General features: G+C 45.8%; 1 protein-coding gene and 1 long non-coding RNA gene across 6 annotated transcripts in view; one reads left to right on the top strand and one right to left on the bottom strand.

The window, feature by feature from the left end:
- LOC116939630 (uncharacterized) overlaps positions 1-10582 on the bottom strand; it is a 35556-nt gene extending 24974 nt beyond the window's left edge. The window contains exons 1-2 of one of the 2 annotated variants that reach the window (XR_012939621.1): positions 10287-10582; positions 7282-7418 (exon numbers count right to left, since the gene is read on the bottom strand). This is a non-coding gene — a long non-coding RNA (uncharacterized LOC116939630). Of the gene's footprint in view, positions 1-7281; positions 7419-10286 lie in introns of those variants that run through there. The other variant, XR_012939622.1, reaches the window with a different exon arrangement.
- The window catches only part of LOC116939628 (uncharacterized), a 91297-nt gene that overhangs the window by 69203 nt on the left and 5651 nt on the right, over positions 1-16443 (top strand). For all 4 annotated transcript variants that reach the window (XM_076062964.1, XM_076062963.1, XM_076062967.1 and 1 more), the window contains 10 exons: positions 22-91; positions 1837-2361; positions 4408-4524; positions 6182-6298; positions 6604-6717; positions 7293-7439; positions 9298-9477; positions 10514-10663; positions 12151-12264; positions 14266-14397. In XM_076062964.1, coding sequence (XP_075919079.1) covers positions 22-91; positions 1837-2361; positions 4408-4524; positions 6182-6298; positions 6604-6717; positions 7293-7439; positions 9298-9477; positions 10514-10663; positions 12151-12264; positions 14266-14397 — 1666 coding nt within the window. The remainder of the gene's footprint in view (positions 1-21; positions 92-1836; positions 2362-4407; positions 4525-6181; positions 6299-6603; positions 6718-7292; positions 7440-9297; positions 9478-10513; positions 10664-12150; positions 12265-14265; positions 14398-16443) is intronic.

The raw sequence follows: 16443 nt of genomic DNA, 5'->3' as shown, positions 1-16443 counted from the left end.
ATCTCTTGTTATCGCTTGCAGAAAAACTGTTGAGCAGCTGAACAAGGAGAACCTTGATGCCAAGAAAATCATGGAGAGTCTGAATCAGCAGGTACACTTTGACCTAGGCCAACCGACTTACAAAAAATATCTCGGTGCTGAAGTACACGATCGATGCAGTGCCACACAGCTTTCCTTATACGACGCCTTTGTTTACGAATGCTGCTCTTCCTTTGTGTGTTTACTCGTACTGTTTGGTACCAAATAAGTGGAATTTATTTTGGATTTCCAAAAATAGAACTAAGAAATATGACTTCAGGTGTTTAGAGTGTTCAAATAATCTGGCCAGTTGACTCGACCCATCATTTTTGCCTGAGCCATAAAACAACTTCCGATTTGTGTAAGTGTGTTTTCTCACAGAGATAATCTGCCAATGGTACAAATACCGAAATGGGCCCTGCCCAGTGCATGTTTAAGCATGGAGATCCTTCGACTTTTACTCTGCAATAAAATAGAATATCTTCTTGTATTGTTACCGTGTATGTGACCTGGTTGTGCAGCTGTTGTCATGTAGAATATCACTGGCATTAAGAAAAGAGATACACGTTACGTGCACAGTATGATCCATCCATTAGTTTAAATGCATGCACATGTACGAGCCATACTTGCAAAATAAACACGAGATAAAATATATACACTGGGAATGATGAGATACGGGGTGGCATGGCTAACCTTTAGTGGTGAACAAGGTAGAGACGCTTTGAGTTTGAATTGGACAGGGGGCTAGAGCCAGCAGGAAAGCGTTCCGGACAGCGGGTGCAACCAGAGGAAAAAGCAGGTGACCTCCAACGAAGTGACAGGAGTGGAAAGAAGGTGAAGCAGATCATATGCTTTACGTGTAAACGATAGTGACTCAACGCATAGCCTATGTGATGACCAACAGGATTTTGGTTCAAATCTGACAGCGTTGTGCGTGTACCATAATTCAACATTCAAGGACAGTATGGTGGTTGGAGTGTTCACCACTATAGTACTTTTACATTTTTTGACAGTTGGAATCACTCCTTGACTCAATACTGGTTCATAAAAAAATGCTCATTTCAAAAGTCAAAAAATCAACATGTCTCCCAGCTCAGGTTAACATGGAGCGGTGTTCGTCTCCATTGGTGGCCCTAAGATAGTGGCGGAAATTCCACCCCCAAAGTGGTTATACATTTTATTCATCTTCAAGGGCTAATGGGCTGAGTGGACCCTCAAATGGGGTTTGAACCCAGAATTGTTGAATTCTAAAGCAAGCAATCTTTCCACACTACCTGGTCTAGTTATTATAATTAACTGTGAAGGTGACCAATATACTACCCAGCCCTTGATATATGAATAAACATTAAACTATGGCAATTTCCTGGCCAGCTGGCCTTTATGAGGAAGTGATGTTAAAATATAAGTAAACGAACTGGATTGTAATCAAGAAACTGCAAAATAAGTTTCTGGCTGTTTATTCTAGGTATGTGTGGAACATACGAGGCATTTCATGGTAGTGTAGGATAAGTTTTGTAATAGTACATGGTAATAAAGAATTGTAGGTTGGACAAAGAGGAGATTGTGATGGGTGGCACACATGTGCAGGATGGAGGAGGACAGGTTCCCAAGATAGGCATTGGAGTGGCATCTAAAGATTGGTAACCATGGGGAAGACTTACTACCAGATGGTGGGATTCTGTAAGAACAAACAAGGAAATATCAACTGTTGTCTGTTACAGCTGATGGATGAGGGATCAAGCAAAAGTAAGTGATGAAATTGTGTGGTGGTATTATCAGCACTGGCTATTAATCTTGTTTACTGTGCCCCCTTGGCAGATCTTGGACAGGAGTGCTGAAGTCGACACTCTGCACTTGGACAATGGTAACCTCACTTCACAGTGCAAGAGCCTACAGGCGGATCTGGAGGCCCTGTCTCGCCAGGTCACGAGCAAATATCAGCAGCCGAGTCATCCACAAGGCTTGGATGCTCTTGTAACTATGGAACAGAACCAGACTGAGGCCTATGCTCGTCTGGAAGAGCCCCCGAGTCACATTTCTTCAGGCCTTCCTCATCACCCAAGTCAGAAGGAAATGGTTGCCAGGCAACCAGACAGGGCCGAATCCTCCCCGCGTCTGGAGGGTCCCACGGAACATGTCTCCTCAGGCTTGCCTCACCATCCAAGACAGAATGAAACAATCTCAGGACAGTCGGGCCTAGTGGAGGCCTCACCTTACATGGATGGCCCCTCTCAAAATGGCGCCCTACCCTGCCATCCTAGTGGACGCGAAGCCATTACCAAGCAGCGCGAACAGGCCGAAGCCTCTCATCGTCTGGAGGCTGAGCAGCAGCGACAAAAAGAGGTTAGAAATGCACAGCGACACGGTAATAGCAATACGACAGCATTCGCATGAATGCCAGTTGGTCCACATAACGAGTGCTGTTATAAAAGTATTACAGTAAACTCTTGTTAATTCGACACATGGGGCTCTGGCCTTGCTGAATTATCCAATATTCCGAATTATGTACAATGGTACTCCCCAGCGCCTCCTGCCCTAATAAAAAAAATTTTTACAAATTTGTTTTCCAAACTCTTCATACACCATACGCATCGACACACCTGCATCAATTCTATCCAAAACTTTGGATTTGTCTCACAGACTAAGGGATTTATACTTCAGTCCCTTTCTATTACTTCTTGATGTAGATGTAGATGCCATTGTTGAGAGGGGCTGGCTTGCACAGACTGCATAAACGAGGTAAAGTCCAAAGCAACAGATCTGAACGAACGCTCGCCACACACGCGCCGCCACTAGACAGAGTCGTTGTTTTGGTCGTGGCGCGCGACGTCGCTCCACGTGTATGCCAAAATTTGACCATTCGGTGCGACAATTCGACTCGTGGTGAATTACTCATACACCATATAGATGCCGAAAGCGCAGCCGTGCCGAACTATCCCCAATTACAAGTGATCAAATACCGAAATAACGATATTTTACTGTACTCATTTTTTTTTTACCCTGGAGAGATGATAAAAGGCTGGGTTGATTCCCAATGGGGATGTGAACTCGCGATCTTCAGGACCATAGCACCACCTAGCCAGATAAATATCCTTAACAATTGCAGTAATAACTTCAGTACAGTATGTAATGGTAAGGCCATTGAGTTGAATGTCCTAGAAGTGGCTTTCGCATGTTGTCCACCAGTCAGCCCTGCCTCTTTTGTATGCTCCTCCCCCCCCCCTCTGACTCAGCAGTCCCTGCACTATGCAACATTTGACAGATGTATAAATCTCTTACCCATTTTCCATTTGTGCTAAAGCTGTTTATAATTGTTTATGGAACGTGAAAACACTCGATTGCAAGGCTCATCGGACTAAATGATTGCTTGCCTGTCACTGCCCACGCAAGCAATTTGTGCCAGAAAAATAAGGAAAGAATTTCAGTGCTGGCAAAATCCTCCTACAATAATAATTTTATTTTATATACCGTCATTCATGGAAATTGCATCTCAAAACGCTGAACAATTCGAGTGACATTTTTACGTAAATAAACGGATGAGAACACCACAGGGAAATAACACGAACAAGATCAGCGTATGGGGTAAACACAACATGAACCCGGCAGGGTCACAGTAAACACTTGAGCACCCAACATCAGAACAAAGGCCAGGGAATGACCACAGATATGTCTAAAGCACCAACCCTGGAGGGGGATCCCTCAGTACCTCAGAACAGTCAAGAGGGCCCAGTATTGCCACATCTCAGACGATAAATAGGTTTGAGCATAGCCATTGATGGGTGATCACCTACATAACAGGTGTCATAAACTGTACAGCCCTTTAGGGGACATCAGAGAGCAGTGGATCAAAATCCAGTGTTGTACTGTACTTCTATGATCCCACGTATTTGCTCCCCTTTCTTCAACCCGCACCGATCAGCATGGTGAGGTATAGTCAAATAACTCAATCTGCATCACGTGCGGAGGCCCTCATCAAGCAGTGGATTGACTAAAGGGATATTTGTGCGCACATACAAATGCCTCGCATTGCCCTCCCACTTCCTGCCCCCTCTGTGAGAGGATATAAGTACAGTTCAACAATGCATTTTCTACAGTCTCTGCAGCTGCCCACAACCAGCCCTGCTGCCCTACCACAATCTGTCTGTGCGTGGTGGTTGCTCATGAAGGCGCCATCCAACCCTGCTGAGTTCTTGAGATCTGACGAGATCAAGCATATTTCGGGGTGCTTTGCCCATATAGGCAAATTCAAGAAAACATATGCCACGATGCAATGTAATTGATTTCTAATTAATATTTAAATGCATTCAGGGAACACAAATACAAGGTATTAATATGTTCATTGAACACGATGGATGTTTTCACTTCTGTCCCACTGCTTCCCCGGCACAGGCTGAGGCCCGCATTGCCAGGCTTGAGGCGACCGTGGAGGCAGCCGAGCTGAAGGTTCGCCTTCTGGAGGAGGAGAGGCGGACGCTCAAGCGGGATCTGGCGGCCTCAAAGGATAAGGTAGCTCACTCCATACCCAATCGGCTTGCATAATGCGCATGCATAATGTACGTCGATTACCATATAAATGAGCCAAACGGAAATGGATATCCGTAGTCATTTATATGCATGCATTAATCCCCCCCCCCTTCACGCAAGAAGAGTGCACAAGTCTTGTCTTCACATCTACGCCTCTATTTAAGGAACGAAACAGGTTGACTTCTCCACAAGTCTGGCTGTCGCCTGATGAAGCTGGTTGTAATTACTGGCGAAACGTTGTACTCAGATTGTAAATGGTGTGCCTTGTCTTTCCAACACACCGGTGTGCTGTACTAGTGACGAATTGGCACGTTCTGTTTACGAGACAACCCTTACTAGTTGGCTGTGTCGGGTGGTGGTGGGTTTAACGACACATTTATATATTTACACGATCTAACCCCAAAAAGCTGCATTATAGCTCACTCCTGCACAACACAGAGCAATAGGCTGGCTTAATCACGGGCAGCTGCCTGGCTTCGAACCCGGCTTCTGGGGTGCTGTGGTGCCGAGATGATAACTCCTTCGCCTGGTATGCAGGAGGTTCTGGGTTTGATCATGGCCCTGATGCCTGCTGTGTTTGGAGTTTGCATTTTCCCTGTGGTCGTGTGGATTTTTCTCCACGTCCTCCAGTTTTTCCCTCCTCGTTTAGAATAATGCATTTAGAGTATTTGGCTGCTATACATTTCCACGTCATAAGCCACTTTGTTGAGTGATAATTTCTGTCCAGGTTGCTTATGAAAAAGAGTTATATAGCTCAGCGGGCCTTATATAGTAAAATAAAAATAGTTTCGTTTAAACATGAACAAAAATTTAGTTAATCGTTTCTTAGTGTTTCGAGCTCAACCTCTAACCTTTGAGCCACCGACCCACCTCAATATGACACCTTTTTAATGTTGGATTCAACAAAACTCACCTGGAATTATTGATGCAAAATGCAAGATTTACATTCTGATTCTTGCAAAGGTCATCGTGAATTGTGACCACGCTAACCTTGCTTGGGCATTCGAGGTGGCGAGTAGGTGGAGCTAGGGCAGATAGTAGGTAGCCGAGTGATCCTTGTGGATTGTCTGTTTGCCCCTGATTCGCCCGTTGTCTTTACTCGTAGTAGATGCATTCAGTGCATGTTGTTTCATGCAAATATGCATTTGGGTGTTTTGACTGACGTGGGATAGTGATGCTGAGTGGGTTTTGAGAAATGTCACGAAGTTTCGATTTAAAGCTTTCGTGACTGCAATGATTCATCTTCGTTGTTTCTTTCGGTAAAGTCACGTAGAATGAGAATAAAATAATAAATTGATAAAATAAAATAACACAATAATATTCTCACGAATATTGTGGCTGAAACGTCGTGAGAATATTATTGTGTTATTTTATTTTATCAATTTATTATTTTATTCTCATTCTACGTGACTTTACCGAAAGAACCAAAGAAGATGTCACGAAGTTATTCTAGAGTCAGAACATTGTTATTTCTCAGCTGTCTGGGTCATTGTAAAGAGAAGTGCTTTGCAGGAATAGAACAATTGTCATCTTAAGCAATAGACTCGCTCTCGTCAATTGCATGTGGAATTTCCAGCGCTGGTTGAGGGCTGCCAACAGATGCGTTGAGCGTGGAGATATTTACCTTTTTTGTGTGTAGGCATTCTATCGAGCGGCCGAGGATGTGTCTCAGCTGTCCACGTTGGTGAAGGACCGAGATCTTCTACAGGAGGAGAGGGACGTGCTCTCTCGGGAGCTCGACGCTTACAGAACCCAGGTAACACACTGCACCACATCCTCACCACACAACACATGCGAAGACCCATCCTCACCACACAACACATGCTACAACCCACCCTCACAAAGAAAAACATGAGACCACCTATTCTCACCACGCAACACCCACACAACCTACACTGGCCCGCCCCTCATGTGCTAAAACTCTACCTCGGCACCCACTGCAAAATACAACTCGTCCAAACCACCTTCAGAGAGAGACAGAACAATGTGACCTCACCACGGCTCGGTCAGGTGTCAGCTCAGCCATGAACAGTTTTTAAATTCTATGTCGATCGTGTGCAGGTGACGCGCCTCTCTCACGTGGAGCGGGAGGTGGGCAGCCTTCGTGAGAACAAACAGAAGCTGGAACAGCACTCACAGGCCCTGTCCGAGCACCTGCACCAGTCCAGCGAGAAGGTGCCTTCCCGTCGCCCTCCCCCCGTGTGATCTTGTATGAACACCTAGAGGACACGTTTCACCTCGGCAAATAATGCGGCACATTTGAGCGGTGCTGGTATTACAGTCATTCGACGACGCCAGTTGACTCGGCTATTATTTCATCGAAATGTCTGTGCGTTGCGTTTAGTCATCCGTGGTTGGAGCGGTCGATCACATTCGTGAATGTTGCTGTTTCAAATCCCCAATCACACCTCTAGACTAAATCGTTTCGTGGTTAATAAACTGAGTACCATTTTTGTGGGAATTCAACGCTCATACATTTAGGGAGAGACTGGTTCCATCATGGCAATGTGTTTTTGTTCATATAGCTTATGAACACCTTGCTGCATTCCTGGTAGATTGATAGACTTTTATCTTTAAAAAAAACACACACATTCGAGACCTAAGATGAATTTTATTTCTAAAGTTTAACATGGTCATGAGATACATTGCCAATTTGAAGCAAAACGAATGCGGTTTGGCTAACCGTGTGTATGCGCAACGTGTGTGCACATGTGGGTTGGATGAATGGCTCTTGCTTACCTCCTGAGTAGATACAGAGCCTTGATACGAGTCTTCTTAGCGCTACGGCTCAGACGGCTGCTCTCCAGTCCGACCTGCGCCTGGCGCAGCAGGAGAGGGAGACCCTGCGGCAGGAGGTGGTGTCGCTGACGCGGGCGCTGCAGCTCACACGGGACAAGGTGGGGCAGCACTTGCCACATCTGTGACTCGTTCTACGTATGTGCTATGTATGTATGTATGTTAAACTTCTTTCGCACCGTATATAGCCAACCGTGCTCATCAGAGGTGCAGGGGAAGGACAACGAACTAAACACAAAAAAACTGTTCTAAAGAAATTAGTTTTAAATCTGGATTTAAAAGTGCATAGCTCCAATGGCTTTCTAATATTGGAAGGAAGAGTGTTCCAGACGGCAGTAGAAGCGCATCTGAAAGCGCGTGATGTGGTGACCATCTTTGTTCAATGGCTAGCCAAAAGTCACTGCGAGGATGACCGGATTTCGCTTCATGGTTTATGCCCCTTGACGAGATCAGCAAAATGAACATCTGGTCTTAGTAGGTTCTCATCTGGTTTCATTGAAGCAAATTTAGCATTGAAATTAGCTATTTCAATGCTAAATTCTATGCTAATCCCTTTAACAATGGGTGCCTCTGCGGGTGTGTATGCTTTAACTTTTAACATAGCTATTTCTGTGACCAGTCACAAGCTAATCATTCAGCCATTTCAATGCTAAATTATATGCTAATTCCTTTGTCAAGGCGCTTTGTTCCTCTCACACAGCTTAAAGGCCGTATCTGAACGTGGCTCTTTCGCTCCAGCGCTGTCCTACCAGACAGTCTCGCCCCCCTTCACCTGATGAAGGCCGCTTGTGTTGTGGCCGAAACGTCGTGAGAATATTATTGTGTTATTTTATTTTATCAATTTATTATTTTATTATCATTCTACGTGACTTTACCGAAAGAACCAAAGAAGACAAATGTGTTTATCAGCATTAAATATCTATGTATACGTGTGTGTGTTTACAAAATCTGAGGAGAGTGCTATGTTTAGTGCATTGTTCCATAAACGTGATCACCTGATTTAAAGATTTCGTGACTGCAAGGATTCATCTTCTTTGGTTCTTTCGGTAAAGTCACAGAGCTTCTGTCGTTCCGATAGGTTTGTTCCTTTCACCTGAAGACGGCCGCTTGCGTTGTGAATTTTATTGTGTTACTTTATTATTTTATTCTCATTCTACGTGACTTTACCGAAAGAACCAAAGAAGGTGATCACCTGAATTTGATCCCTGGCCACAGACAACCCCAGTGATATCTGAAACAGCCCTGGCTCCCCTTCACTTACCTGCGCGGAGTTAGCATGTTGAGGTAGCATCTCATCCAGCAGGCGATTGACAAAGGACTCTAAATAATTGCATTTATAATATCTTGGTGCCGGTTGCTGGAACTTAGTGGGTAATGCCAAATCTGTTGAATGATTAATCCAACTTTTTGGGTAATTGCTATAATTGTTATTGTTACGAGATGAGTAATGGCATAAATATATTGGTAATTTCTCTTCCTCAAAGAGTGACTAGTGAACTCGATTATTAATTGCTGTAACTCTTTTGAGTTATTACTCACCTTCGTTGGTTAACTGCCGTAGCTCGATAAATGGCAAATTAACTCGGTTGTGAATTACTGTAAACTCAGTTCGCATTTAACATTGGATCTCCATGGATCATCACCGCTACCCAATGGACAACTGCTGAACTTTTTGTCCATCGGCATTCTAATAAGGCTCGTGGCCAGAATGGCTCCTCTGTACAGCTCTCCCATGCGTTTTCGGGTTGTCCCACGTGCTTGTTCGGCCTGATGTCCGATATTTTCGCTCCGCATTCTGGCAGTTTCTTCAGGAACTTCGTCGGTGGCGGTAGAACCCAAAAAAAAACACGCATCGCCGTGCCCTCCTGGTCGTGACTACGAAAACATACGTGGCCGTGTGGCTCCTACAGCCCACGGAGCCCGTCCCCCGCACACCTAATATCTACTCCGCTGCCGCAGGCGTACGCGCTGGAGTGCTCGGCTCAGGCGGCGTCCGACACGTCCCAACAGAAGCAGCTGTTCCGCGAGGGCGTCACGCGCCTCGCGGAGCGCGAGCTTCGCGAGCAGCGCAGCGAGAACGATCATCTCGCCCACGAGGCTCAGCTCGCACGCGCAGAGCTGTCGCACGCGCGCGACAAGGTACTGCGCAACCCCCGCAACCCTCCCCTACAACTCGACTAAAACGAAACAGTTTTTTTATTTTACTTTTTTATTTTGCCGGGTACTGTAAAGCCCACTGGGATACACACAGCTGTGGCCTGGCCACAAAATGATAGCTCGACGAAGTGGCTTATCATGTGGAAATGTATAGCCGGCAAATATTCTGAACGCTACTCCCCGCAGGGCCTCGGTAGCGCACGTATACACGTGTTGCAGATTTATCTTGGTCGTTCTGGAGAGAGTTTGGCCCCCGCTAAGGCTTTTTGAACGTTCACCAGTGGGTCAGGGCTGCCGACGCTGATGAGCACACCACTCCAGTGCTCATTTGAGCAAGGAAACACTTTACTTTTGAATTGACACGCTACTTTTTTTTTCAACAACAAAAAACACTCAACACACTCGTCAACAACGCTGCCTGAAAAGAAAATAATATGTAATCGGTGACATTGCCGGCAGGCCCCCCCCCTCATTCATAGTACGTGAAATTAAGGCCTAATTGCTGGAAATGTGGTATTTTAAAGTGGTGTAGTCCATGAGCGTGCCCGTGTATTTATATAATTGAATAAATGCACCGCTACCAACGCAGCAGCAGGACCGAATAATTGGTTTACTTTTTCTTTTAATCACAGTTGCCTAGTAACAAGGCTCAAAGGTCCAACGCTCCAAGCAGCCAGAGTAAAACAAGAAGATACGAAGAGATAAACAGAAAATGGGAAAATACACGATAGGGGGGGAATTGGAAAGTCGAGCAATGGGAGAAAAAGAAGCGTAACGATGAGAGTTCTGACCTGCAGTGTGCGTGTGCTTGACCACGGCGTGGATGAGACAGAACACTCGGTCCGGTAATTGGTGCTCAGCAGACTCGTCGAGTGCCGTCTGCAGTAGTACCGTCTTGTCGGTGAGAGACACCAAGGGAGAGGGCAACTGAATGCAATAACACGGCGACTGCCCTCTAGGTTTATTCTCCAGCACGTGCGGTGCGAGACCCTGCTTAGCCCCTCCCCGTGTCGCCCAGGTCTCGCAGCTGGAGATGGCGATGGCTTCGCTGCAGCAGAATGGGCACATGGCGCATGCGAGGCTGCTGCAGCTGTCGGAGCAGGAGGTGCTCTCCCTGCGGGGCCGCGTCGACGTGCTGCAGGCACAGCTCCGGGCACACCAGGAGAAGGTGCGCTCACGCGCGCCGTCACCCTGAGCTCGCGCGACGCGAGCTCACGTGTTCCAGCTCGCGCGCGCACGCACACGCACACGTGTGCACTCGGGCTCCGAGATTAGTGTGAAGGCACACGAGCACGCACGCGCGCGTACACGCACTCGGTTTGCAGCGCCCACACCCAAACGATGGGAGCAGGCGTGCGTTCAAATCGCGCGAGTGCGAGCGTGCGCGGGCAACGCGTTTGCGCGTACAAAAATTCGTGGGCGAATTCATAAAAGTGCGTGAATTTGTGTGCCTGTGAACTCATTCGCACACGCATTTACGCAAGCTTACTTGTATCCACGCAATCAGGCTCGCAGGTGCATAAAGCACTCACACACTCGGACTGTATACACCCGCGCACACAGTTACAACGAGCATATTCAATTGTACATGCATGCATGCTTATTCGCATGCATGTGTGTGCACATGGACATTAACACATACCTAAGCACTCTGGTATAGTTGTGCATAATCGCCCAGACTCAATTGCCCTTATTTAGATGTGCACAATAGGAAGTGCGAGGTGGCAGCATTGCTGTTTATAATAATTAAATGTAAATTCCCATATGTGTCGGTAAACAAATGGTGACATTTGACATTGTGTTTTTGGTGCAGCCTCAAACTTGCAATAAAAAGTTTTAATGGTACAATAGCAAATTTCTACTGTCAAACTTTATTAAATCCTTCTTGAAATTACTACGTTTGTTGATTTCAACATGGTAGAATTCGATAAGGTCTTGAGGCTGGAAAGTTTATTTCTATTCTGCCCCCACACTTTTTTAAATCAATTTAAGAATAAAAGTATTTTCCAAAATTGTATGTATTTATACTGTACCTGTGAATAAATACATATCCAGGTGGTGGTGCTGTGGCAGACCATTTGAGCTTGCAAGTTCAAACCTCTGCCAGGAATCAACCGAGCCCATCATCATTCTGTGGTCAATAACATAGGCATTATTTTGTTGGTGGGGTGGCACTGATTTTTTTTCCAGAGAAATTGGCCCTTTCCAGAAGTGATATGGGCCATCAACAGTCAGTGAGCACTACCGCACGATCCTTTAAGGTTTAACATGATTTGGTCTCGGTGGACATGCACACTCGTGTAATCAGAATCAGAATCTCTATTTATACTGGAGGAATCCAATGAGCTATAAAGCTCTTATTCACAGATGTCCAGTAGGGGATGGGTCAGAAAGTTCTAACAATGAACAATAGAAAAACACGATAGGAATGCAAAGTATAGGCAAGGTAACCAAATCACAAAAAAATGTTTTACCAGGTAAAGCCCACTGAGCTATTAGCTTCTTTTTCAGAAGTGCCCTGGCCACAAATGTTAGCTCAACGCAGTGGCTTACCGTGTGGAAATTAATACATTTATATTCATGGTGCCTCCTTGCTCAAATGAGCATCGTTTCATCGTCGTCGTCGTCGTCAATGTCGTTGTTGCTCTTGGGCAGGTGAAGCAGATGGGTGAAGTGGAAGTGGAGTTGCAGCAGGCGCGGGCGGAGAGCAGCCGTCTGCGGGAGGAGAACGCCCAGATGCAAGAGCGCCTGTCCAACTCGCTCAGACAGGTGAACGAGGCTGGTGTTGCCACCGCGTCGACCCGGGCGTAGAAATAGCTACGGATTGGATCATGTTGTTGAGCAATGATGTACCGTGGCAATCATCGACGGGTGCCATTACATCATTGCAGGTATGTCATTGTTTAGAGAGTGGTTCGGCCGACCGTCTGTGCGGCCCAAAGGCCTTAATTACGACCGTGTTATTGAGCTATTTCCGTAGAGCCGACAAGGGTCGTTGTCACAGTCTTCTATTTTAGATTTGGCAGCCGGGTCCGTGTTGCTTGACATCACATCGCACCGATTGCATGCCACGCTAAGAATACTTTTTTTTTTGATGTAATATCATACTTGCGTCGTGCACCACGCCCGAAGAAGATTGTGTTGCTCGAGTGTCACTAATAACAAGTGAGTAAATTTAGCCTGGTCATGAAACTTTGCACGGCAGTGAGTCAGTCGCTGAACGCTTCGATGCATTCCACAGATATGCGTCGTTTATAGCGAACCTTCATGTACAATACACCCGACTCTAGGAGGGGTGAGCCGACTGGTCTCAGCTCAAAGACAAATCAACTTAGTGTATATTGTTGTGACCAACGTGAAACTAAGCTAAACATTAATGACCCGCAATATGAACGCAATTGAAGTGTGCTATGGGGACACCATCAGATGCAGAGCAGCAAATAGTTGCTTAATCATCCACAGGAATTTTTTGAGAATTTCCCTTTGTATACATCGGCTACTCCAGTTTCTTCCCACGTGCAAAATATAATCAACAGGGAATTAACCAAAACATCCCAGGCAGAACCCAACTGAAAAAAATGTGTTTTGCCTAAGAGAGGATTTAACAGATGATTTTTAAGGTCTCTAAAAAAACTAATGAAGTAAAAGTACACAGCACTGCTGAGGTCCTGGATTCAAATCTTGACCGCCACTCGTGATTAAAAACGGGTTCAATGGTGTCAGCTTGGTGATTTGGCTGAATGCAGGCTCTGAGAATTCACCTGTTGGCTTGAATGTCATGCCGCAAATACAAATCTCATATCATTAACACGTGGAAAAGTGTCCCCCTTATATGTAAAGAATAAAAAGGTGACTAAACATGAAGGTTTTTTTTAAAGAAGTTCCGTGAAAATCTCCAGTGCCACTTTTTTTCTCAGACACCATGGGTGGGTAGGAATAATATGGACAGAGATCACGAACGAATATGCTGTACGTAAGAATAATATATCCTGGCAAATAGGTTTTGGGAGAACGACCTCAAACGATTATTAACAATGGTCAGGAGTATAGGCATTGCATCTTAAATATGTTCACGTTATTATTGCTAGAGCACACATGCAACAATTAGGTATGACGTTTCGCTAGTAATTGCATCTGGCATCGTGAGTGAATGACTTGAAGTCTGACAATAATATGACGGTGCTAGATTCCATTACCAATGAAACGTCGTACCTCAATATAACTTAAAAACGAATTATCAATCATTATAATTGGTTTTCAAAAACCTACATGTGTGGGGCTTTAACTTTGTCATTCCCATTACGTGTGGGTGATACCCGCTCCGTACACATTTCAGACATGCAGCTGAAACAAGAGTGAAGTCCTCATAATCGTGTGCGTACGTGCAAAGACAAAGATCCCCCTTGGGGAGCGATGACGCAGTGGTTAGCACACTGCGCTACAAACCCGGTGACCCGAGTTCGATTTCCTCTCACAGCCAACACCAGTGACGATTATCTGAATCGGTCCTGGGCCTCTCCTAGGTCGACTCAGTCTCAAATGAGTACCTGGTGCGATGTGTAAACATTGCCACTGGGAGACAAAGTCGGCCTGTTGTGGTGCTATAGGCCCCCCACCCCTTCATGTGCCGTGCCGGCCTTCACAGGTGCTACTCGCGAACAGCACTTGCCCCAACAGTCTGTTTAGGCGATACGGGGGGGGGGGGGGGGATCTTTGTCTTAGTCTTTTTGTGTGTGTGCGTGCACCACTATCACCCTCCCTATTGGACAGGCGCAGTCGCACGTCCCGCTTGCTCGCCTCGAGGAGGTGCGCCAGAGGCTGGCGGAGGAGGAGCAGCGGGTGCGACATCTGGAGACCGAGCTGGAGCACGGCCGTTCGGCCGGGAGCACGGCTGAGCAGCAGGTGGGCTCTGGGCCTCTGCCAGGCCCCCGCAGTGATGGACCCCTCGCCTGCTCGCCATTCGTCGCTTGCTCGCGTGTATCATTTGCGGCCGCTGCCACGGTGGTGTAATGGTTAGCGTGCTGGACTCGCAGTACAGAGGTCGCCGATTCAATTCCAAGTCAAATCAAAATAAAATCAAAGTTGATTTGTCATATGTACAGGATACAGCGAAGTGTACATAGCACAATGAAATGTTTTAATCCACTTCTTAAGTAAAAAAATCTATAATAATACATCTCTACGCCTCTGTCCACCCAGAAGAATGAATGGGTGCACCATGATAGTTAGTTTATCGACAGATCGTGTGCCGTGGGGTAAAGTGTGGGTACTCCCAATTTTTCAAAAACAACCAGTTGATGTGGAAGAGCAGGCAAAAATGCCCTCTAGCAGGGGCTCTCTAAAGCCTTAGCGGAGATCCTTCCTCCAGCAGGGACATGAGCAAGAAAATGCAGACCTGCACTTGTACCTTTGCCTAATAATAATTTTTATAACTTTACATTAGTACTCGTACACACCGTGATGTGTCTCTGGATGTACGTAGGAAACTTTCACTTGACCTTGCGCTCATTTTCTCAAATAACAAAAGTGTAGAGCTAAAAAATTATGTCGTCTGTGAAGTGGTGGATTGGAGGAAGTCTCAGGATCTGTGGGTCTGATGCGCCACAATATTGTGTATTTGTCACAACATCGTGTATATGTCTGTGATGTCTGACACGTCGCATTTGGCAGAGCCCTGCAGTTGGCATGTGGATAGCGTCGTCTTCTAGCGTGAACAGCGACGCACGTTCATCATGTACACCTTCTGTACATTTAGCAAATATTGTGCGAGTCGACAGATTAATTATTGCTTGTCGTAGCAGTTGGGATTTGAGGCTTGTTCAAATGCAAATCTATCTTTGTGATCGTTATAAAAAAGGGAATTTTGAATTCCGTTTGCCATGAAAGGCACAATTTGCATTCGTGACGTAGAAGAGACTGCTTCGGGAGGCTTTCATCTGGCCTCAGATGAAGGAATTGATTAATAGAAACCTCACGTTCCTTTAACCACTCACACATTGATCTGCACTTAGATTTAGAAGTGGCCTCGTGGCTCTGGGGGTCGATGTTTTGCCCTTGCCAGAGCGCTGAACCATAACCCGCCGAGGCCCTGAATTCAAATCCTTGGCTCCCGCTTGTGATTAAACTGAGTTCTCATGCATTTCAATCTCGGTCACCAGTGACGATAAAACACAAAAAAGCTTTTGTTCATCAAACCAGTGGGCGTTCCAGACGACTGTTCTTCTGCAGCAGCCATTTTTTTTTGTCAGCAAGGGAAGCCTTTGACCAGTTTTGACATCTATGAGCCTCATCTGAAGTCTCCTGTCTTTCATCTGGACTGCTAAATAAATCTGCAGCATGTGCACTGTTAGCCAAATGCTGAGGCGCAACCTCGTGTTATAACAGTGGGGCACCAAGTCCTGTTCAAAGTCCAGATATATTGTGCTGCTTTTGCATCGTTTTTCAGAGGCAGAGCCGTAATTGTGAGCATCTTTCTCCACAGTGTGATTGTTTTTGGTTGGTAGATGTGCGTGGTACTTGGTTTAATGGACCAAGCCCTACTGATGAGGCTCAGAGAAGTCAAAACTGGCCCATGGCTTGCCTCGCTGTAACAAGTCCTACTGCGAGGCATTGATTGGAATGCTAATTGGTTTATAGTTTCAACGTACGTGTTTATTTCATCGGATGATGACGCAAAGACACCACATTGTATTCATCGTATGTAGGAACGCTCTCTTGTGATAGCTTGTAATAAAGGTAAATTGAAAAGATACTGGCATTTTTATTCGTGCTCATCATCCCTTCGAGGTCGATAAAATAACTACCACTCTATGTGAAGTCAGCAGTGGGTGTCCTTTGCGGAAAGTGGCTCACATAATTGGAATGTGGAATTTTCACCAATGGTTCAGGGCTGCCAATTGAGACAAGCATTGCCCCAACACTCTCTGTAGCAGGGAGACCCTTATATGT

The sequence above is a fragment of the Petromyzon marinus genome, chromosome 6, assembly GCF_048934315.1.
Source record: "Petromyzon marinus isolate PM22_M1 ecotype Great Lakes invasive population chromosome 6, UKy_Petmar_22M1.pri1.0, whole genome shotgun sequence".
Lineage (NCBI taxonomy): Eukaryota > Metazoa > Chordata > Hyperoartia > Petromyzontiformes > Petromyzontidae > Petromyzon > Petromyzon marinus.
The sequence above is the reverse complement of the archived record's forward strand: the minus strand, read 5'-3'. Positions and strand labels throughout refer to the sequence as shown.